Here is a 23,002-nt window from a genome sequence, read left to right on the forward strand (position 1 = left end):
CTGAGCCAACCGCCCCACTTACTTTTCAGCCATTCCACAATGTCCTCAGCTGTGGACCCATAGTTGTCATACTGGAACAGAAACCGTCCTTTCCTGTGAAATGTGGACAGACAATGTCGGCTCAGCCAGGATGCAAATGCCACCATGGAGGGGAGCGAGCGTCAGAAGGGAGGCAGGAGACTTACTCGAATAGCAGATGGTGGGGTAGCCTCGCACATTATACTCCTCCTTGACGTTTTCAAATTCCGAGGGGTAGACGTTCATCCCAGCCAGCACCTAGGAGCAAAGGGAGAACAGGCCTATTGGCCCTCTGCCCCGCAGACAACATCCCCACCTTGCCAAACACAGCTTATCTGTCTATCCCACCAGAAACAGATGAAGGGGACAAAGCCTCACAAACTGACGTGCAGCCCTGGGCAGCGGGGGGAGCATGGGAAGCTAATGCAGATGGGAATGAGGGCTGAGAGCTCTGGAAGACATGGGGCCTGGGTCAGGTGGCACCCTCTGTACAGGCATTCCCTTTACTTGCCTGCGGGGTGGCTATCCCAGAGTGAAACCCAAGTTCTGAGGGCTGAGGAAGACAGGTGGCTTTGCCACCAAGTTCAAGCAGGTCCTAGAGTGGGGCTGCTGCCATCCAAAAAAAACATTATGCCTCCTCCCTGCCCCTGTCAACTAAGGTTTCACTCCTCTCTTAAGTTACAGTCACTGCTCAGCCACCCCACAACATCCTCATGGCCTGTCCTCAGTCTGTCCACCCAGGCTTTGTGTGCAATGTTCTTGGACCTCACAGCTTGTACGTGGCCAGGGAGAGAGTGTGGTTCTTGTACAATCCATCTGCCTGACTCTCCTCCCTCCAGACTCCCAGATTCCCCACCTCTCTCCTCCTGTTTGTAAGCATCGCCTACAGCCTGATTGTACCATCTCCAAAGTTTGAACATTTTTTGGTTGCAGGGGTCCCCATATCCAACACTTCTAACTGGGAAAGGAGAATTTTAGTAGCTGTGTTACTGACAACAGGGCTAAATACTAAGAACAACCCAGAGTCCTCTAAAACTCCTTCCCTGAAGCAGTAATCTTTTCTAGGGCAGGATCAGGTGCCTGGAAAGGACTTTGAATCTGTTCTTCTAGGAGAATGAAGATAGAGTGGCCAGATACAGGAAGGCTGTTCCACAAAGCAGGGCAGCATGGAGGAAAAGGGAAAGGGACTTCAAAAGCCAGGAGCAGTTATAGAGGCAGAGAGAAGAAACACGGGAAGCTCATTTTGCTGAACAATATAGAAGGAAACATAGGATGGGAGGGGGATGGGCTAAATGGGTAAGGGGCACTAAGGAATCTACTCCTGAAATCATTGTTGCACTAGATGCTAACTAACTTGGATGTAAATTAAAAAAATAAAATTAGGGGCGCCTGGGTGGCGCAGTCGGTTAAGCGTCCGACTTCAGCCAGGTCACGATCTCGCGGTCCGGGAGTTCGAGCCCGCGTCAGGCTCTGGGCTGATGGCTCAGAGCCTGGAGCCTGTTTCCGATTCTGTGTCTCCCTCTCTCTCTGCCCCTCCCCCGTTCATGCTCTGTCTCTCTCTGTCCCAAAAATAAATAAACGTTGAAAAAAAAATAAAATTAAATTAAATTAAATTAAAAAACAAAGAAGGAAGCATAGGACAAGAAAAAGGACAATAGTCTCAGTGGACAAGAAACTTGATTCAGAAGACTGTGTCCACTTAAAATCATGTGGCCTTGGGCAAGGTCACTTACCCTCACTGAGGCTCCTTGTGTGGAAGACATGGGCGATGGGAATATCACAGGGCTCTTAAGAGAACTGAACCAGGTGACCCAGGTCAAAGGTTCAGCACAGGACTGATGTTGAACAATCGTCAAGTTCTTGACTTCCTACCAAATCCTCCTGGTGATGAAAGCCTCTGGCAGCACCATCCCTAGAGGCATCTAACAAGTCTTTCTGGGGCGCCTGGGTGATTCAGTCTGTTGAGTGTCCAGCTCTTGATTTCGGCTCAGGACATGATCTCACGGTTGTGGGATCAAGCCCTGACTCGGGCTCTGCACTGAGCGTGGAGCCTACTTGGGATTCTCTCCCCCTCTCCCTCTGCACATGCATATATGTGTGCTTGCACGCTCTCTCTCTCTCTCTCTCTCTCAATAAATAAAAAACATTAACCATGTCTTCCAACTGTTTTAGGTACCTAGCACAATGCCTGGCATACAGTAGGCACACAATGTTTACTAAATCACCAATTTCCACACCCCCCCCCCCCAGCTCATTTGTGGGATGTTGCAAGGAATACAGGGAGAATTAGTCTGAAATAGAACTTACTAGAAGACCTGGAACCCTCTAAAAGCCATTCTGTTCATTTCCCCAGACTGATTCAGCAGCCTGTTCCAGTAATAATTGTCTACTTTAAAGTTCTTTTTTTATTCTAATTGATCTCCCTAGTGTCAGTGCACATCCACCATGAGATTAATCTTCCACATCCTCCTCTTTCATTACATCACTTCCCTGCACAAAACCTTTCAATTCCACTAAATATGAGCTAGAATCTAACTGCACGCTCAAAGATCATACAGTCCCTATCTCATTTCTGAATTCTTCTTTCTTACAAAACCCTTAATTGTACACCTGCTAGAGTCTAGGTTTATGATTCTCCCAGGAATTGGAAAGTCTGAGATCTCTGCACAGGGAGGAAGTTGGACCGATCTCCGTCTAAGGCACCTTGCAGATGGGTAATATACCACAGTGGCCAGGAGCCTAGGCTCAGGTGTCATGATGTTGGGTCCAAACTCCTCACTTAGTAGACACATTTCTTTGAATAAGTCAGATGCCTCTGTGCCAGTTTCCTCATCTGTAACCACCTCTTATGACTGCTGTGAAGACTGAATGAGATAGTACAAGTAGAGTAACTACAGCACTCAGAACATGCTAGCTGTTTTCATCAATACTACGAAGCAGCTCTGAACTCTGCACATGCTGTGCTCCCCTGGCCCTGACATTTTGTCTTCTTGTCCCTCTGCTTAGGATGCCCACGTCCCATCTCTCAGTTAGTACCGAAGATTTATTCATCCTGTAAGGCAAATCCAATCCCACCTTCCCGGACAGCCTTTCCACACCACCTTTGCTTGTGATGAACTTCAACTCTCTGGGTTTTTGTAGCACTCTTGTACCACTTGGGGGCATTTATTATGAGATAAATATTTTTTGAACAACTACGTACACTTTTTGGAGTCTGGAAAGCCAACTGAGGCAAAACTGGCCTCGGCTTAAAAGTTACAGCCACAACACCTGACCCTGAGCCACATGTGCTGGTGCCGTTCGGTTAGCGCGACCCGTTCTGCCTCATGTTCAGCCCGTGTTCTGACAGGAACAATCATGGATGCTTCACAGAACAGACAACACATGAGCTGGTGCTCAAGGGAGAGTGAGATTTCCACAGACGTTCCAGAAAGAGAACGTGGAAGCAAGACAAAACAAGATGCAGCCGAAGAGGTAAGGAATATATGCTGGTTTAACTGGACTGTAGGAAACAGAACGGGGCAGGAAGAGAAGGCTGGACAGGTTCAGTGAACTCACTCTGGAAAAGGCTTTAGTGCCTAAGAAACCAGGACTTTGTTCAAGAGGTGCTGGAGGGTTTTCCAGCTGCATTCTTTTCTTTTTTAAAAAAAATATTAACAGGTCAAGCTGTAAGGGGCGAGTCGTGGGTCAGGGAGAGAAATCAGCAGCCTTTGGCAACCACTCTGTGTGGGCTAACCAGGGCCTGACCCAGGATGGTAGGCAGGGAGAGGACAGGGTGTGAGGAAGAGAGATGTGTGATGATGCCCTGGCAGAAAAGCACGTTGTCAGCGGAGCCTGGGGTACTTGGGAAGAGTCATGAAAGAAAGCTGCCAGTCTGCTGGATGGAAAGGTACTAAATTTTATTTTAGACATTCTGCATTTGGGACACAGGGAGAAAAGTCCAGACCAAGATGTCAAGCAGGGAATCTGATACATGATACTGGAGCTCAGGGTCTCAGGCTCCATGGAGCTACATTTTGTTGAAATTATGGATGTAGATAAAATCACTGAGGGAGAGGCCATCACAACAAGGAAAGCACGGTGCCAAGCCCTTGGTCCTAATAAGAAAGAAGCTGAAAAAGCAGAATCTTGGGAGCACCCTCATTTAGTGAGTGGAGGAATGGGAAGTACAAATAGGAAGTGTGTCTATGAAGTGTCTGTAGCTCACAGAGCTGTTTCCACACACCAGCCACTTGCTCTTCACAACAACCTAGTGAGGTGGGCAGGGTTTGCGTTATCATCTCATTTTGCAGATAGGGAAACAGAGACTCCGAGCCTATTTGCCCAAGATCTCCTCGCCGGTTAGTAAGAGCCAGATCCAGAGTCTGAAGTGCACAGGTCTATCACCATGACCACCCCATGTCATGGTGTTTACATCTAGATGGCCCATCATGGCCAAGAGAAACAAAAGACTCAGCGTGGACCTCAGTAACTAGCAAAGCTGGGAAGAGGAAGCAGATGGGGACAGGCTCGCTCTGACAGCTGCTCTGAGACAGGGAGCAGCAACGGCTGCTGACGAGGATGGCAATTAGCAGGGATAGGTGGGACAGACACCGATGATTCACCAGACATTAATGACAGCAAAAGAGAGGCAGAACTGAGTTTGGAAAATGGCAAAGGCTGAGCATTCCCTGATCTGGCCTGGCTTACATCTTCATGACATCATCAAGTTGGACACCTCCCAAGAAATCTGTAGAGGAGGAAGGTTTCTGACCCTTGCCACAGACATGGGCTAGCCAGAAAGGGTTCGTGGACGACAGAGATGAAGAGGAGACGAGGTGCCAGTCCAGCTAGGTCTCAGCAGTGGAGAGGGGTAGGCTTTAGATTTCCAGGGGCAGCCCACCTCTGCCCTGCGTGTGCGGACGGAAAGGAATCATGCTTCCAGTCACCCTCTCTGGGGAGCTGTGGCTGCACCATGAGCCCTGGCCTCCAGAGGCCTCTCACAGAAGGTGGTGTCTATATGGCCAGACCTTTCCCTATTTATGGAGTGGGGAAAGGGTGAGAACTTTCAAAAGGTGCTTTCCTAAGAAACAGAACAAAACATACCCCAAGCAAGAAAATACAGAAGGAAATGAATGTGTTCATACAAACAGATGCCTTAGGCCAAGGTAACTAACACCTGGCAAAGCTGGGCTTGACCAGCCAGGCTCTCCAGGTACTCAGACGATCCCACTGAGTTTTCTGTAACGTTGTCTAGGGAACTGGGAGGGGTCACTTTTATGTTCTTGACCTGGGTGCAGGCAGGAAAGGCAGGCACTGCTGTTGTTGTTGTTTCCTTTTTGGAACCAACTACCCTTAACACAAATAATCTTCAGGGATAATCTTGAGAAAGAGCATAGTATGAGCCCAGGGCCAAGGGGCAAGCCCTCAGAGCTCACAAACATCCTTCCCACTTTGTCTCTGTCCTTAATAACTGATGCTCTGAATTCCTTCAAAAAGAGAAACATTTTTAATGTAAATACCGAGCTTAAAATAAAATGTGCTCAAGAGTGATAAGCCACACATTCATTCATTCACTTATCCGTATGTATGGGGTACCACAAGCTTGGCCCTGTGCTCTGTGGTTGAAGAAACAGATGTGAACCAAAGAGTGTCCCAGTGCTCAAGAAGCTCACACTACAGTGAGAAAATCATACTATAATTAGTAGCAACTGGTGAAGGAAGTGATCTGGAATACAAGCAAAGATGAGCAGACCTGGCTATGCACGGCAAGGACAAACTCTATGGGAGCATGGAAGGGGACTGGAACACTGAGTTTAGCAGGTAGATGCAGCATTGGCTGGGAACCTTCCAGAAGGTGCACAAGAATAGCACCAAGACCTATCTGCTTTGGTGGGGCTGGCCAGATATTTGTGATGTGACTGGGGCTGGAGCTATTTAACTTCCACCACACCACAGAGTTAGGAAGTTGAGTGGAGAAGTTTTCTAAGGGTATGCGAGTTATGAGTAGGGAGAACACTGGATAATTAAGTCTTTTCTCCAGGCGAAATAATCGTCATATATGCTATCTATTAAGGCCCCAAATGCGAAGTGAAACTTCCCCCAAGTGATGTATGTGTGCCCCGAGGCCAAACATCTCAGGTGAGTTGCTAAAATTCATTAGTGATAAACAAGCAGGACCTTGGTATTGCCCCAGATGAGGTCAAAAGAGAAAGCACTGGTTCTTTACAACCCAGGCTTGTAGCAGGCTAGGCTAGCAGGGCTGTGTCACCATGCCCATGTAACTTTTTAAATTGACTCTGAACTAATCACCAACTTCATTTGATCTGTAAAGATCATGATTCAGTTTTAAGAAATCAGAACTCCCTTAGTGGGACTTTGGCCAGCCCCACCATGGTGATGGCTCTCCTCCCCACAACCTTCATGAAAAGCATATGGATTTTTCCATGCTCCCTAGAGGGGCCAACAGTTATTTTTCTGTTACCACCAACAAAAACGAAACAAAAACCCTCGGTATTTGTGTGGCTCAGGGAATGAGCAAAAACTAGAGAGACACCGTGGCACAGAAGAGACAGGCTGGCAGGTGGAGGCTGCCCAGAGATGACTGGGACCATCAGTGAGTGGTCCTCAGCCTGGTGAGGTCTGACTGTCCAGTCTCCCCTGCCCTTGCTGCACCATCCTGGTTGTTCTTCCTTCCCGAGGCTCGTTTCCTCAGGGGCTCCTCTTCCCCCTCCTGTCCCTGAAAGATGGGCATTCCTGACACAACCCTGCCTCCTGTCTGCTTCACCCCCCACCCCCCACACAACACACTGCACACTCTCCTTCAGAGAGCGCCTGCGCGTTCGGGTGTCCGACTCCCCACCTGGACTGCCTCTTTCTGCTGTCGTTTCCACGGCTCCTCCAGCCCCACATAAAACAGATCCCTGATAAGCCTGGCAGGAACTTCCCCGTGAATCTGCTTGTGCTTTGGGCCCACCACTGGTCACCATGCCCCCTTTGCCGCCACTGGGCTGCCCAGCACCAGGAGCCTTGGCCTGCTTTGGAGCCCAGCCCCAGTAATTCTGGAGCCCTGATGCTCTGCTGATGGCCCCTGGCCACCCAGCAATACCACCTGGGCTTCTTGCTGGTTTCCTGGTTATTTCATCACTGGCCTTGCTTGGACAAGCACTGAACTCTCCTGGTCCCAGCAACTCTGGGGAGTTCTTGCCATCCACCAAGAACAGGTCTGAGTCACATGCCCAGGGCAGCGGTAGGGTGACTCCTGAGATTTGCAGACCTGCCCTCTCCCTGCACCCTAGGCCCCTTCCTCCCACTGCCTCTCCAGGTGAGAGGGAGAAGTCTGGGAGCCGGCCAGCCCTGCCAGGCCCATGGGCCTCACTCACAACGTGGCCTCGCAGCTGGGTCGCGGCCTTCTGGAAATGTGGCATTATCCTCTTGCACACGCTGCACCCTGGTCACAGATAGAAGAGAAACAAACTCGGTTACGGTGGGTGCTGGACCCCTATGCCCTGGCTTCCCTCCCCTCAGGCTAATCTCTGCCAGCAAACATTTATTCAGCCTGCAGAAGAGCAGGACTGCTGCTGACCCTGAGGACACAGAAGGAATAGAGGCCCTGCCCTCCAAAGAGCTTACAATCTTGATAGTGTAGATCACGACACAGCCGGCAGTCCCTCGATAAATGTGGGACTGACTAAGCAAATGTGACACAGCTGGAGAAGGTCAAAGCGTGAATAGCTTAGGGCTGATCATGAGTTCAACGGAATACAGGGAACCCGAACAGGTGACAGGAAAGCACAGTCAGGGACTGTAAATGAACCTGAATCAGATGCCATTAGGAAGAAAAAATGTGCAACCACGGGTACAATGACTCTTGGGATTTCCATGCCCCTTTCTTAAGCAACAAGAATAACTGGGCAGTGAGTGGAGACGGGCTGGGTGTGAAATACTGACTCTGGCCTTGCAGGAGGCGCACCAGGCCAGGATTGGCACACCTGAGGGCCTGTCTTCCCTGGATGCACTGCATGGTGGCCCTGGACATGGCTCTCTGGGTGATGGCTCCTTCTGGCAAATGAGGAGGGTTTGAGCAGACAACCTCAGGCCCCTTCCAGCTCTGACATGGAGGATTCTTGATGTCTCTGGCTCAACCCTCTGTGGGGTTCTGTGGTCACTCTTCTCCTGGGATGATGAAGGCCCCCAAGCCTTGGGGGACACAGGGCCAAGACAGCCAGGCCCCAAACATCCACTACTACTTCAGAGCAACCTTGCTTTAAAAACCTCTCCGCCCACCCCGCCCCCCCGCATCGATCAGAGCAGGCCACATTCCATAGTGATCCCACAGGACACATGTACCAGTTTCTTCAGACATAAGGAATTCAGACATGTCAGGATGTTACTCTTTCTGACAGCCGCTCTGCTGCAAAAAGGCTTTGAGATGCACTTAAAGGCTGTAGACACCAAAGCTGACCAGACCCCTGTGTCAGGCTGGATCTCATCTCAACATGACAGTGGGGACAGGGCCAAGCAGCAGTAGGTGGACAAGCTCTAATCCGTGTTTAGCTAACACCTTGGCAGACTTGGGCAGAGTAATACAGATCAGAGAGGTGCCTCTCACCCACAGGGCCAGACAGATACAGACACTGGAGAACTGTGAGCAGGTCCAAGGTTCCACAGAACCTCCCCAGCACAAGTCCGCTGGACCAAATGTGATGCAGGGGGTTTTGACATGGAACTCCCCAAATGCCCATGGTCCTCCTGTGACATTCCTGCCCAGCAGACAGACGGACACACACTGTACACACACCAGCCTGGGCTTAGGTTCATGCCATTAGTTCAGGCTCAGACTCAGGGGACTCAGGAGTGTGGGAGTGGTTGCAAGGACAGCCCGCAGCATCTGTCCTCAGAAGACAAGATGCACCTTTCTCCATCAGCTCTCCACACACAGCCCCATCCCCACAAGTGTCATGAAGAAAAGAACGTGACATTTGTCAGGGGACACTGTTCCCATGGTGGGACACTCCCAGAGGAGGGAAACAGGGACAACAAGGCCGACCCAGCCAGGTGCCCATGCTCCATGGGGATGACACACAGCAGGGACAACGGGGGGCACACAGCAAAACAAGATGCTCAGCTCTGGGGAGCATGAGACCCAGGTCTCCCCTTGACTGTCTGCTGCCTGTGCTAAGACTGAGCGAGTAGTCTGAGCCTCAGCTTTCCCATCTATGGAGTGGACACAGAGTCTCCCCTGGAGGCTGAGGGGCAGAGCCAACACTTGGGAGGACAGAGCCGGACGCTCAGCAAGGACAGGCACTGTCAATACACGACCTGAGTGTCTGCACCTGCTAGGTCTGCAGTGGGCGAACACTCCACAGGGGACAGAGGATGTCACTCCCAGGAGGGAAAATAAGGTCGGGGGCAGGGGGGGGAGTGCAACTGGGAGTCATCTACTCTTATTCAGTGCTTGATGAGATGGTGGGAGTCTGACGCCCACTGGGCCACATCAGTCAGGGGCTTAAATTTATGAACTACTCCCACAGGGGGTGGCGTCTCTTTTCCCTGCTCTGCCCGTCTGCAGCCTGCAGCAACATTACCATCATGTCCCCCCCAAATCCCCATGGGTGGAGCCCAGCAGCTCTGGAGAAGAAGTTAGTGAGGTGAAGAGGTGAGGGAAGAGTAATAGGAAGCTACAAGACCAAGCCAGTTTCCATTTAACTTGACCAAAAATAGAGCTGGTACCATGATCCCTATCTGAATCTCTCTTTCAATGGATTCAACCAGGAGGCACAGGAAGAGATAAGACTAATTGTCACTCTCAAACCCTGAAAGTTAGAGTGGTCACCCTTTTATTTTCTCACTAATTCTGTCAACATTGACTGAATAAACAATAGGTCCCAGGGACCCAGATTCCTTGTCACAAGTAAAGCCTCCCACTGCCTTTGGGTTCATTCACCCCAAACATGATCAAAGGATCAGAGTCCTAAAAGACTTCCCAGTTAGGGAACTGGTGTGTTCCAGGAATAAGCTGAATTATGAGGCCATGAAGGCTTGAGTGGACTAGTATAATAAAAAGCACACGTCTGTTTCAACAAAAACAACAACAAAGAGTCCTGAGGTTACCTGGGACCCAGGAGGCCATCCAGTCTGACCCCTTCACAATTTGAACTTAACGGCTTCAAGTTTTCATCCTCCCTTCTCAACTACTAACTGCTCTGTGACACCAACAAGGGACCTAACTTCTATCCCACTTTCCATATATAAAGGTAATAACTATGCATGCCTCTCTGCCTGCTATGGGGAGGAGGATGGGCACCCTCCCAGACAGCCTGGGAAAAGGGGTGGGGGAGATGGCACACACATTCCAGCGCAAACTGCTAGGGAACCACCTTTGTAAGTGATGGACTAGTGTCATTTAATGAACCCCACACGACTATACCATGATCCTGCCTGTGACACGAACTATTACAGACATACACTCGGTTTTAATCTCATCTAGCCCATACATTGAATCCTGAAAGGTTCTGAGATAAACCAAAGGGGCCCTCTCCTCAAGTGGCTGGGTAGGCAGGACAATTCCTGAAGCAACTCACAGCTAAGCAGTTAATAAGATCCCTCCAAGGAAAAACAAAAAGGCGTGAAACCAACCAGTGAACATTAAAGAGAGAATGACCCAAGGTTAAAGTGCATGACCATTCTGAGCAAAGCCTGATCTAACTAGAAGTAGGACACCAGGGCCTCCTTTCTATAGGCAAGCACACCCTTAAGGCCAGCAAGGTATCTGAGAGGAGGCTGGGTTAGGGGATACCCATCAATCAACAGGGGCTGGGGACAGGCTATTGTTATGGTGACTAACCACAGAACCACCAGAACCTCATAAAAGGGCAGCCATCTTGGGAGGCATGATCATTCAGGTGGAAATGGGAGGGGTCTTTGTCCAAAGAACTTCTCAAGAAAAGGGATTCAAGGCAGGCTTACAAGAGTAAATAGAACTGAAATGAGAAGTTACAACTCACATCATAGAAATACAAAGGATCCTAAGAGACTAGTATGGACCAATTAGTCACCAAAAAAAATTGGATAATTTAGAAGAAATATGCAAATTCCTAGAACCTATAATCTTCTAGGACTAAATCAGTAAGAAACAGAAAACCTGAATAGACCAATTACTAGCAATGAGATTGAATCAGTAATCCAAAAACCTGCCAAAACAAAAGTCCAGGACCAGACAGCTTCACTGATAAATTCTTTCAAACATTCAAAGATTCATATCTGTTCTCCTCTAACTCTTTCAAAACACTGAAAAGGAGGGGAATACTCCAAATACATTTTATGAGGCCAGTTACTCTGATACCAAAACCAGACAAGAACACCACAAAAAGAGAAAATTATAGGCCAATATCCTTGATGAACATAGACGTGAAAATCCTCATCAAAATATTAGTAAACCGAATTCAACAATACATTAAAGGATCATTCAACACAATCAAGTGAGCCACAGACACATGAAAAGAGTGTCACATCACTCATCAGGGAAATGCAAATCAAACCACAATGATATATCATTGTGTGCCACGCCTTTCAGAAGGGATTTTATCAAAAGAAATAGCAAGTGTTTGGCAAAGATGTGGAGAAATAGGAACCCTTGTACACTGTTGGTAGGAAACGTACGTTGGTAAACTACTATGAAAACAGTATGGAGATTCCTCAAAAAATTAAGAATACAACTCCCGTATGATCCAGCTGTTTCCACTACTGGAACAGTATTTATCTGAAGAATATAAAAACATTAATTTGAAAAGATACATGCACTCTATGTTTATTGCGGATTATTTACAATAACCAATATATATATATATAGTATATATATAGTGTATATAGTATATATACACATACACATACACATACACATATATACACAACAGAATTACTACTCAGCCATAAAAAATAATGAACTCTTGCCCCCTGCAACAACAAGGATGGATGCTGAGGGCATTATGCTAGTGAAATAAGTCAGAAGGAGAAAGACAAAAACCTTATCATTTTACTTCCATGTGAAATCTAAAAACTAAACAAAACAAAACAAAACAAAAACAAACTCATAGTTCAGTGGTTACCAGAGGGGAAAGGGGCCTGGGGTGTGTGAAGGAAGTCCACTGTGGGGTGATGGATGACAGCCACTGATACTCCTCCAAGCCACGGACAGGCCAGGGCACACCTACATCCCACCACACATGGCCCCTCTCTCTCCAGTCTTTAGTTTTCTGAAGGGCATTATGCAGATCACAGAGCCACAGCTCTAGGGGCCTTACATAGGCTGTATTCCAGGGTTTTTCAATCTGTGGGTTGGGACCTGTTAGACTCCAGGGTGGCCCAGGCAGAATATTTGAGGCTTTGTAGAACATACTATCAACTAATTAACTCTGCTTAGCTTTTGAAAGCAGCCACAATCTATAAACAAATGAATATGTCTATTCCAACAAAAATTAACTTACCAAAAAAGATGGACAGCCCACGGGCCATAGTTTGCAGACCCTCTAATAGAGGGTTATAGGAAAAACCAGTAACTTCTGAATAAAACAAAATAGACTGGGGTGCATGGGTTAGCTCAGTTGGTTAAAGCATCCGACTTCAGCTCAGGTCATGATCTCATGGCTTATGAGTTTGGGCCCCGCCATCGGTCTCTGTGCTGACAGCTAGGAGTCTGGAGCCTGCTTCAGGTTCTGGTTTCCCTCTCTCTCTGCCCCTCCCGGCTTGTGCTCTGGTCTCTCTCTCAAATATAAACAAACAAACATACATACATAAAACAAAATAGAAAAACGAAATAGTGCATACTATATCTGGCAGAGTAGATGGCAAGTAGTAAGGGTAAGTATGGTTTTGTAAAACTGTGGTTTCAGCTTATTTACTTAGTCAACTTATTTACTATAAGTATATATAAGTTACATGTATACTTATAGCACCAGGTTGCCATGAAAAGTATTTTTAAATTAATACTAGGAAATACAGTCAAAAAGTCTGAAAGCCACTGCTCTGATACACTCTCTTTTCATATAGAAATGGAAACTGAGGGGGGTGGGGGCACCTGAGTAGCTCAGTTGGTTAAGCATCCGATTTTGGCTCAGGTCATGATCTCATGGCTCCTGAGTTCGAGCCCCATGTCGGGCTCTGTGCTGACAGCTTGGAGCGTGGTATCTGCTTCAGATTCTGTGTCTCTCTCTCTGCCTCTTCCCTGCTCACGCTCTCTCTCCTCCTCAAAAATAAGTAAATATTAAAAAAAAATTTTTAAAAGCAATGGAAACTGAGGGGCAGAGACGGTGAAGGATTTGAGATGAAGATTTGAAGGCAAAGGATTTGACCAAGGTCACCCAGTTCGATTGTTGGCATAGCTGGAATTAGAACCTGGGTCTTCTGGTTGTCATCTCAATGATCTTTCTGCTGTTCCTATGGCTTTGTGCCTCATCTAGAGAATGAACCAAAATATGAGGCCCTTTTTCTCCCTGGTCCTGATTCCCCCACACCTCCCAGGTGATACCAGCACAGGTGTGCAGGAGCCAGAGCTGGGCAAATGCTGCCTTGGGGGGCTGGCCAGGCTCTGGCTGGTGAGCAGCAGTGGACCTAGAGGGTGAGGCATGGCTCCAATCGGCACATAGCTCCACCAGGCACACAGCTGGTGGGAAAGGAATACCTGGAGAGACCTGTGTTGTTGCTAGATAGAGCTTGTGCAAGGAGGGCAGAAGGATGCAGATTCTAGTGAGAGAAAAACTGATGTAGAGCAGTAGGAGGGGAGGAGCCAAATGAAAAGGCAAAGAGGCAGACGGAGAGATGGGGTGAGGGACGCACTTCACATTCTAAAGAGAGTTGGGGCTAGTTCCCAGTCCCCCGCCTCCCAACCCCCAGCTGCCCCTCCAAGAGGCTGAACAATGAACTCTGGCCCAAAGGAGAAAGGTCACTCACAGGGGGCATAAAAACATCATCAGGAGGGGCTTCTCTTCCTTCTTCAGGAGCCGTCTGAAGTCCTGAGGCACAAAGAGAGAACACGGCAGGTCACACACACAATAACACAACAGGGAGGCGACATGCCCCTCGCTCTGGAGGGTGGGGCACCACCATGGTGGGAAGGAGCTGTCCAGCATTTTCAGATGTCCCATGGTCTGACATGGGGTTTGGGCATGCAGCCAGAGTTTCAGGCCTGTCAGGAGCTGGACGATCGAGACAATCTGTACTACCCCTGCAGTATTACAGATGAGGAAACTGAGGCCCCAAGGGGGCACATGGCTTTCCCAAGGCCACCTGGTATGATGAAGTAGTCAGGACACGGCTACCAGCTTTACTTGCAGCTCCACCTGAATGATTAAAAACCTGCAAGGAACTATTTATGTTCCTGTGAGGCTCAACCAGCCTGCCCCCTCAAGTGATTTATGGAGTGGTTGTGGTTGTAGGGGGTTGGTTGTTTTCATGTGGCCCAACTTGGCTAGACGGAGATCTGCTGGTTAAGGTCACACAGGGCTAACCCAAACCCACTGTCTCTTTCCCCAGCCCTACCGCCACCATCCATGTGCCCAGGAGCCCATTGTGTGCACAGGAACACACAGATGAGGCATGCCCTCCTGCCCCCATGGGGTACAGATCATCTGTATTTGTAAAACCCTCCAAACGGTGCCTGGCACATTATTATGCAATAAATAATTATTGTTAAATAATACAATAAATGCAAAAAAAAGACATTTTTATATTTCATAACAGTGCTAATGGAGAGACTTCAGTGTAAAGCAGGGTCAAAGACCTTTCTTCCAACGAAAGTCAACGATGTTCCGGAAAAAGCAAATCTATCAAGGACTGCAGAGAAACGCAATGACAAAGCATGTTTTGATTAAAATAATTTGCTTCTCTAACCAGTTTCCATAGAAGAAAATTAGAGGTTTTTCTCTTTGAATAATAAGGAAAGTAAAAGGAGATTGCAAAATGCAGCTTTCTGGCAGCAACAAGGCATTAGGTAAATAGATGAGGGTACATCCCGCTCTATGGAATACTACTGCATCATTAAAAACGATGAGAGGAATATTAATGTCACAATAAGATATGCCTGTTACGTTAAGTGGGGGGAAGAAAGCAAGTTAGAAAGCAGCATATAAAATGTAATGACACTTTTGTGAGTAAAAATATGTATGCATTATGTTGAAAGCCTGGAAGGCTACAGAAAATACCAGCAGTGGGTACTTCTCAATGGGAAGGGATAAAGTAACTTGTTTTTCTTTTTAAACTTAAGCTGTATTTTCTAAATTTTCAACAATGAATACGCATTGCTTATAATTTTTCAGTTAGATAAAAAATATTACAAATATTTTGTAGGAATTTAAACATTTTATAATAAATTCTGAAAATGTTCACCCTTGTTTACATAACTAGAATTATATAATTTTACAAAACAGAATTAGCAACTAAGATCTTGACCCTGACTATGGGTAGAAAATGCAAACGCTTGAAAATGATCTTCTGAAATCCCTGGAGAAAAAACCTGGAGATCTGAGAAGAAAAGGGGTTTTCTGAGCCTGTAGCCATTTGGTTTCATACCCTGGGTAGTAACAATCATTACATTACATTCAAAAGATGCTTAATTACCTTCAACAGTGCAGAATACTAACCTCACAAATACAATTGGCAATTAACTTGAATTGGGAACTTTTAGTTATTTTATGTGGAGATCTATCAGCAGAAGGCAGCTGTACCTTAAACTTCTACAGAAGAGAAAAACAGCACCAAGTATAACAAGAGGATTGCCTACAGGTGTGAAAACATTTTTTTTTCTCCTTAATATTTCTAGTTACAGAAGAGCGATCTTAGGAGTTTCAGGACATGATCATCTCAGGGGAAGGGAGACAGCAGGCAATCACTGTCCAGAAAGGCGTAGAAACATGCATTATCACAAAATCTTCCCACGAGCAACAGTGAGTTTAGGCTGCTTGTTTTCCTCATAACTACGGGCACAGATGCCACCACCTCCTGACATTGCCCCTCTTCCCCTGCCGCAACATACTTTTTACCTTCTGATGATACTGGCATTTTCTATCCCAGAGAAATGCTGATGGCCAGCCCCTTAATTCAAATTGCCCAGCCCGTAACGATCACACATGATCCCTCCTCCAGAAAGTATAAATGGCATCCTTTTCTTCTGGATTAACAAGCATTAAGGGTCAATAATTTTAAATGAAAAGGGAGGGGAGGCAGAGGAATATAAAAGTAACATTTCATGTTATCAAGATAGAACAACATTTCTCCAGTTCCTATCACAAAAACAAATGACAAGTGTTAGCGAGGATGCACTCTGGTGGAATATAAACTGGTGCAGTCACTATGCAGAGTATGAGGTTCACCCAAAATTGAGAGTAGAAATCCCATATAGACCCAGTAAATTCCCACTAGCGGTATTTACCCAAAGAAATAAAACACTAACTTGAAAAGATATACATGTCCTATGTTTACTGAAGCATTATTTTACAACAGCCAAGATACAGAAGCAACCCAAGTGTTCATCAACTGATAAATGGATAAAGAAGACGTGGTATGTATGTATGTGTATATATATGGTGTGTGTGTATATACACATACATATATACATATACACACACACACACAACAAACAATGGAATATTACTCAGCCATAAAAAAAAAATGAGATCTTACCATCTGCAGCAACATGGATGGATCTAGAGAGTAATGCTAAGTGAAATAATTCAGAGAAAGACAAATACCATATGATTTCACTTATATGTGGAATCTAAGAAACAAAATAAACAAACAAAACCAAACAAATAAAAACAGACTGATAAAACCAGAGAAAAACTGGTGGTTGCCAGAGCGAAGGGAGTGGGGGCATAAGTGAAACAGGTGAAGGGATTAAGAGGTATAAACATCCAGAAGTGCCTGGGTGGTTCAGTCAGTTTAGTGTCCGACTTCATCTCAGGTCAGGATCTCACAGTCTGTGGGTTCCAGCCCCACATTGAGCTCTGTGCTGACACCTCAGAGCATGGAGCCTGCTTGGATTCCGTATCTCCCTCTTTCTCTGGCCCATCCCCTGCTTGCATTCTCTCTCTCTCTCTCTCTCTCTCTCTCAAAAATAAAACATTAAAAAAAAATTTTTAAAAGAGGTATAAATGTCTAATTATAAGAGAAATAAGTCACAGAGATGAAAAGTACAACAAAGGGAACAGAGTCAGTAATACTGCCATAACTTTGTATCATGACAGATGGTAACCACACTTCTCATGGGTGAGCACTCTGTAATATGTAGAACTGTCGAATCACTATGTATATATCTGAAACTAATATAGCACTGTATGTCAACAGTATTTCATAGATTTTTAAAAAAAGGACATTCTCCTTCCATCTACAAAATAGCACTGCCTGCCTCACAGACCATCTGGAATATAACAAGACATTCTTGCCCATCCTTAGGTGAAGACACAGCCAAACAAATGAGGTATGCACGTGTCACAATACATGGATAAAGATGTACATTCAGGTCGGGTGGGGCAGGCTTAGAAAGGAAGGGTCCGGTGACGCCTGGGTGGCGCAGTCGGTTAAGCGTTCCGACTTCAGCCAGGTCACGATCTCGCGGTCCGTGAGTTCGAGCCCCGCGTCAGGCTCTGGGCTGATGGCTCGGAGCCTGGAGCCTGTTTCCGATTCTGTGTCTCCCTCTCTCTCTGCCCCTCCCCCGTTCATGCTCTGTCTCTCTCTGTCCCAAAAAATAAATAAACGTTGAAAAAAAAAATTAAAAAAAAAAAAAAAAAAAAATAAAGGAGGGTCAGGTTGTATGGAGACTATAAATCAGAACCACTGTTCTACTCCCTAACTCCCTAGCCAGCCAAATCCAGAAATTAAAACTAAGAGGGTAAATAATTTGCTCAAATTTACATGACTTAGAAGTATAGAGATCTGACCCAAGTCTCTGGAACTCCAACCCAAACCTCTGAGATTATTCTTAAAGAAAACAAAAAACAAAACTTACTTTTAAACACACACACACACACACCACACACAGAGCCAATCCCAGCAATGACTGGGTTACATAATAAGGAAAGGCTTTTTAAATGGATATTTCTCTGAGAAAAATCTAAACACATTAAAATACATTAAATAAGGCAGTGAAGAATGGGAAGGTCTCAGGCAAGGTCTCAGGCAGCCAGTCTGTGATCTCCTGTGGGTTCCGTCATGGAGCTGGGAAGGAGAACAAATATTAGGGGCCTAGGGGCCCGGCTCCCTTGGAGGAAAAGTACAACTGGTCTCTGAAAAGTCCCATTCCTCATTTCTTTGGGCATCCCTCCTAGGAGACCCTGGTTGGGGGAAGCTTCCAGTGTCCACCAGAATCGATGCAAATAAGTTACCTTTTCACTGTCAATGTGGACAACGTCTTTGGCTCCAGGATCTTCCTCCACAGTGGAGGCCCTTTTGGATCCTTCAGAAAGGCCACTATAGACTGAGGAAAAGAACAAAGAAGGGAAAAGTCGTTTTAGCCAGGAAAAGAGGGAGGTGGGGAATCAGGAACCTGCCCCATCCTCTCTGCCCAGAGACCCACGTGCCTGGAGAGGGTCTGCATGTCGCACGTGGGCAACCCCGTGGGGGCAGGGGTGCCATTCCATTGCCCACTGACTTCACTGCTGAGGGCCCTAAAAAATGCACCCCCACCGCCTCCACCAAAATTTTTCAGCCACGTGAACACCTTAATCTGGTCAGCTGATCCATACCTACTGTGCTTCTTCATGGACATCAAAGAGGAGATTTGAGACAATTCATTGGCTTAGTCAAACCAGAGACAGGCTCATGCTTCTAAGTCTCATCTCCTCCAGGAAGCCTTTCTGATCAACTTGAATAAAGGTCTCCAGTCCTGTCCAAGGATTCCACATTTGTGCAGCCTCCAAAACTGCCGACCACACAAGCAGGTAAGCACACCTAATTGCCACCTGCTCAATATTTTGTGATCTAAACTGGTTTGAGAGTGCGTTAAATCTTGATCATCCCTGAGGAGCTCAAGCCGGGAAGCCCCCAGGGGCAGGGTGCTCATCTCTGTGACTGCCTACTTGCCTGAATACCCTCCCTCTACATGCCCAGGATGAAGATTCTGACAAGGACCTTCCAGGATAAAGGACTTACCTAGCCTTTGTCATGTGGACAATGACTCAAATCTCACTCCCTCTGGGAAAGACACAATCTTCCCATGTGGAGGCCGCCGTCCCTCTACTACTGCTCTCTATCTCTGCCACACTTCACTGGTCCAGGACCAGAAGCAGCCTTCCCTCAGACAGCCACTCTGGGAAATGGTGCTCAAAGTCTATGAGAGCCAGGAACGAATACCAGAACCAGCCAACCCTCCATCCCTTCAACCCTGGAGGGGAGTTGCTGGCTTCCATGCCAACAGACAGAGCCTTCAGCGTCCCCAATTGATGCAAGATTTTGTGACTTCTGTCCACTTCGATCAAGTCCCAAAGAGCAGATGACAACCTGAATGTGTCCACAAGTGTGGTGGGAGGGAGGAGGGCTGAGGTGAGAAAAGGAAACACGTTCTTAGGGAGGCTGTGCATTCAGCCATCCACTGGTCACGCACACAGGACCTCTGTGAGCTTATTATTTGGGAAGAGCTACTATGGAAAAAATGGTGAAGACAGCTAAGATTTCGTAGAATTTCATTCAGGTAATGCTCCCTTGCTGTTCCAAATGGGGCTGTGAAACGCCTTCTGGCAAGAAGAGAGGGCCATTTCCACATGGCAAAGGCAGGTCTGCCTCCTCTGTCCCTGTCAAAGCTTCCCTGTGACAGTATAAGCCAGAATGGAACTGGAGGGCCTCCTGAAACCCATATTCACCCACAGCTGCACAGGCACCTGCCCACCTGGGCCATGTGAGAAAGATGCTTACAGCTGCCCACCTGTTTCAGAAAATGCCTGGTGCAGGGGTTCTCAATCTTGGGTACACAGGCAGCCTTCAGGGGTCTGTGAAACCCCAGCCTCACATGAAAGCATTACTCTTTATGTTACTTTACTTAACATTTACATTTACTCACACGACAACATTTTACATTTACTTCATGCAAACACACTGTTTCTAGGGAGAAGATCCATGCCTTTCAGTCGATTCTCAGTGGGACAAGGAACCCCAAAATCGGTTAGGAACTATTGCTCTCAGGGGCCTCCTGTCCACGCACCAGCACAAGCAGAGTTAAAGGGTTAGCACCATCTCCCATTCCCCGACTCCCACCCCTGCCTCAGCATCAAGGAGAAAGACAAAAGTGGATGCAAAGAGGAAGGAGCCACCTCTTCTAACGTAAGAACTGAAATAATCATACTAGCAATCTTTTGCTTTTCAGGTGAGATTATTCTTGTTTAACTGAAGTTGAGTGATTCCATCCATAGGTTGTCTCCAAAGCACTGTAACCGATGAGATCTTGGGTGGAAAAATCTGCAGGGAGCCGCATGGGGAACACCCCACTCCCTCAGCCATCCTGTCCTGGGTGCTCTGAATGCCAGGGAAATGGCCCACACCCACACTTGGTTTCAGGACATCTTCACGTCTGGGAAACCACACTCATAGCTACATGGTCTTGGGAGAAGGTTGTCAGAGGGTCCTCTGAATCCTGGCTTCCAGCATCTCCAGTCCTCACCACTGACACATAATAAGGATTTTGCAGGACAGACTCCTGACCAGCAAAAGGCCACTTATACAGGAAGTTCCCCTCTTTGAGCTTCCTGCTCTTTAACCCTCACTTGTCTGGTCTCTGGCTTCTTTAGGGCCACAGTCGTGGTGCCTGTGACTGGGCCCCCCCAGAACCACACAGGACGACAGCAACAATAGTCAGAGCATGAACCTGCAACTGGACACCCAACCCTGGCAGGGACTCCTCTGTCTCTCTGGAGATGGAGGCCCAGGAGGAAACTTGAGAAGAAAACCAACCTGTGACCAAGGAGAGCACTGGTCTCAGCTGCTCCTGCTCAATGATGAGCAGAAGCCATCAGGCAGTTATGGGAAACAATATGCTGCTTACCCTTGCCCTGAGAACTCCAGGGACCCTACCCCAGTCCCTGATGACCCTGTGGGCTTTGGGAACCTTTGAACTAAGGATGCCCTCTCTCCACTAAAGACTCTGACCCTGTCCAACGCTCAGCCTGCTTCTCCAACTTATTGATGCAGAAATACTAGGAAGGATGAAGAGTGAGCAAATGCCACACACCTGGTCTTTGTAAGGGGTGGACAGAGGACAGGACTCAGCCTCCTGACCTAGGCAAGTTCAGACCACTTGGGCTCCTTGCTCCTTCAGTAGCTCCTTGCTACTACAGTTCCTGAGCAGCTGCTATTCCTGCTCCATGATCCCAGGACAGACTGCTCAGAGGGAGCCGCTAAATGTAAACTGAACACAGCCTCCAAAGACAAAACTAAAAGCCCCCGGCACCCCCTTCCATCACTGCATAGCACTTCCCCTGCCCTGCCCGGCTACACGTTGTTCCTGGGGAGTGTTGTTTCTCTCTGAGGGCTTCAGCTGACATCTTAACACAGAACAAGAGGTTAAGAAACTCTAGGTGGTAGAATTTTCTCTAAGTGTCTAAGTGGGTGTTAAGATGAGTAATCAGCTGAATCTGTATAAGGTAAAGCTGTAGCAACTTAAAAAAGAACGAGTGCTGGTAGTAAAGCAAGAAGTGCCAGGGAGCCGAGGAAGAGCGGTAGAAGAGTGGGACACTGACAGCTTGCACGGATGGATGAACAGGAAGAATGGAAGGAGATGGAGAAAGAGAGACAGAAAGAGGAGCGCAAAGCAGGAGAGTCTGAAAAAAATAAGTTCAGTCTATGTTGAGAACAGAAGAAATACAGGCCCCAGACGGGGCAGAGGCATGCCGCCCGGACCAGAGATAGGAGAAGACTTGTCTGAGGGAAGAGAATGGTAGCTAAAGGAGGGAATCCAAAGGCAATCGAAGACTCAGGGCGGCGGGTCAAAGACCTTCCACACCTATTTTCACTGATGCTTTTCCATCCACTGCTAAATCGGACTTGTAGCAGGGGAATGACTCAGTGACATCGGCGTGTCATCGAATGAAGTGCATCAGCCAACAGGTGCCAACCTGCCCGTGTCCTGCACCCTGTGCTAAGTGCCCCCCAGACTCTGGATAGCCAGTATGGACACTACCGTGGAGATGAAGGAGCGCTTCAAGCCACAGCAAAAGGAAACCCAGGCCTCTGGAGGAGAGAGGCGTAACGTCACATGTCTCACCCACATGCCTCTGCTGATAGATTCACACACTTATCTACAAGGCTGGCCATCCCCATTGTGCTAACGGTTACAACTTTTCCAGATATTCTGCTGACATGTGCTCTAGAGATAAGAATCCCTCAGGTCATTTGAAAGAGCTATCTGTGCAATCTGCCCTTCCTTCTCTCAGAGAAAACCTGCCAGGCCTTTGGCATTTGTTCAGACTCTACCTCTGCTGAGAATGAGGGAGGTAAATTTACCTTAAATGTCACAGCTCGGTTATATTCAGTATGAAATGCACCATCCCTGTCGAATGAGGAGAAAAAGGTGTTAACTTTAAGAATGGTTATGAAGATACATACCTTTGGTTTCCTGCAGCATCTTAATAACATTCAGCCATTGAACACAGTTCAAGATTTTTTTTAAAAAAAGAACTGTAAACGCAGAAGAAAACACTGAAATAAAATTAACCTAACTCAAAACTGTTTCACTGGGAATACCACTGAAAGCTTTCTAGCACTTACTTGGAAATTGGAAATGCCCACATGTACTTACTGGTAATGGAATAATTCAACCTTTTTGTCCTTTGGGCTCAGGTCAACTTTCATCTTCTTGCACAATTTTCTACTCTCAGCGTCACTGAAAAGACACAAATGTCCGAAACCATTTGTTACCTGAGGTCCTCACAAAGGTGTTGACAGAGTAAAATCTGCTCGTGGCCTAAAAAAAGCCTGGTACCTTGAAATTCTCAATAGCAGGAAAGGCCCTGACTATAGGTGGGCTCTC

General features: G+C 47.1%; 1 protein-coding gene across 1 annotated transcript in view; it reads right to left on the minus strand.

Moving 5' to 3' along the window:
* Positions 1-23,002, minus strand: part of PDIA5 (protein disulfide isomerase family A member 5) — a 90,573-nt gene that overhangs the window by 34,553 nt on the left and 33,018 nt on the right. Inside the window, 9 exon segments of the mRNA XM_030329931.1 lie at positions 19-93; positions 182-276; positions 7,380-7,447; positions 13,945-13,957; positions 13,959-14,006; positions 18,372-18,418; positions 18,421-18,463; positions 22,477-22,522; positions 22,772-22,855. Of these exon segments, the coding sequence (XP_030185791.1) occupies positions 19-93; positions 182-276; positions 7,380-7,447; positions 13,945-13,957; positions 13,959-14,006; positions 18,372-18,418; positions 18,421-18,463; positions 22,477-22,522; positions 22,772-22,855 (519 nt within the window).

Source organism: Lynx canadensis, chromosome C2 (genome assembly GCF_007474595.2).
Source record: "Lynx canadensis isolate LIC74 chromosome C2, mLynCan4.pri.v2, whole genome shotgun sequence".
Lineage (NCBI taxonomy): Eukaryota > Metazoa > Chordata > Mammalia > Carnivora > Felidae > Lynx > Lynx canadensis.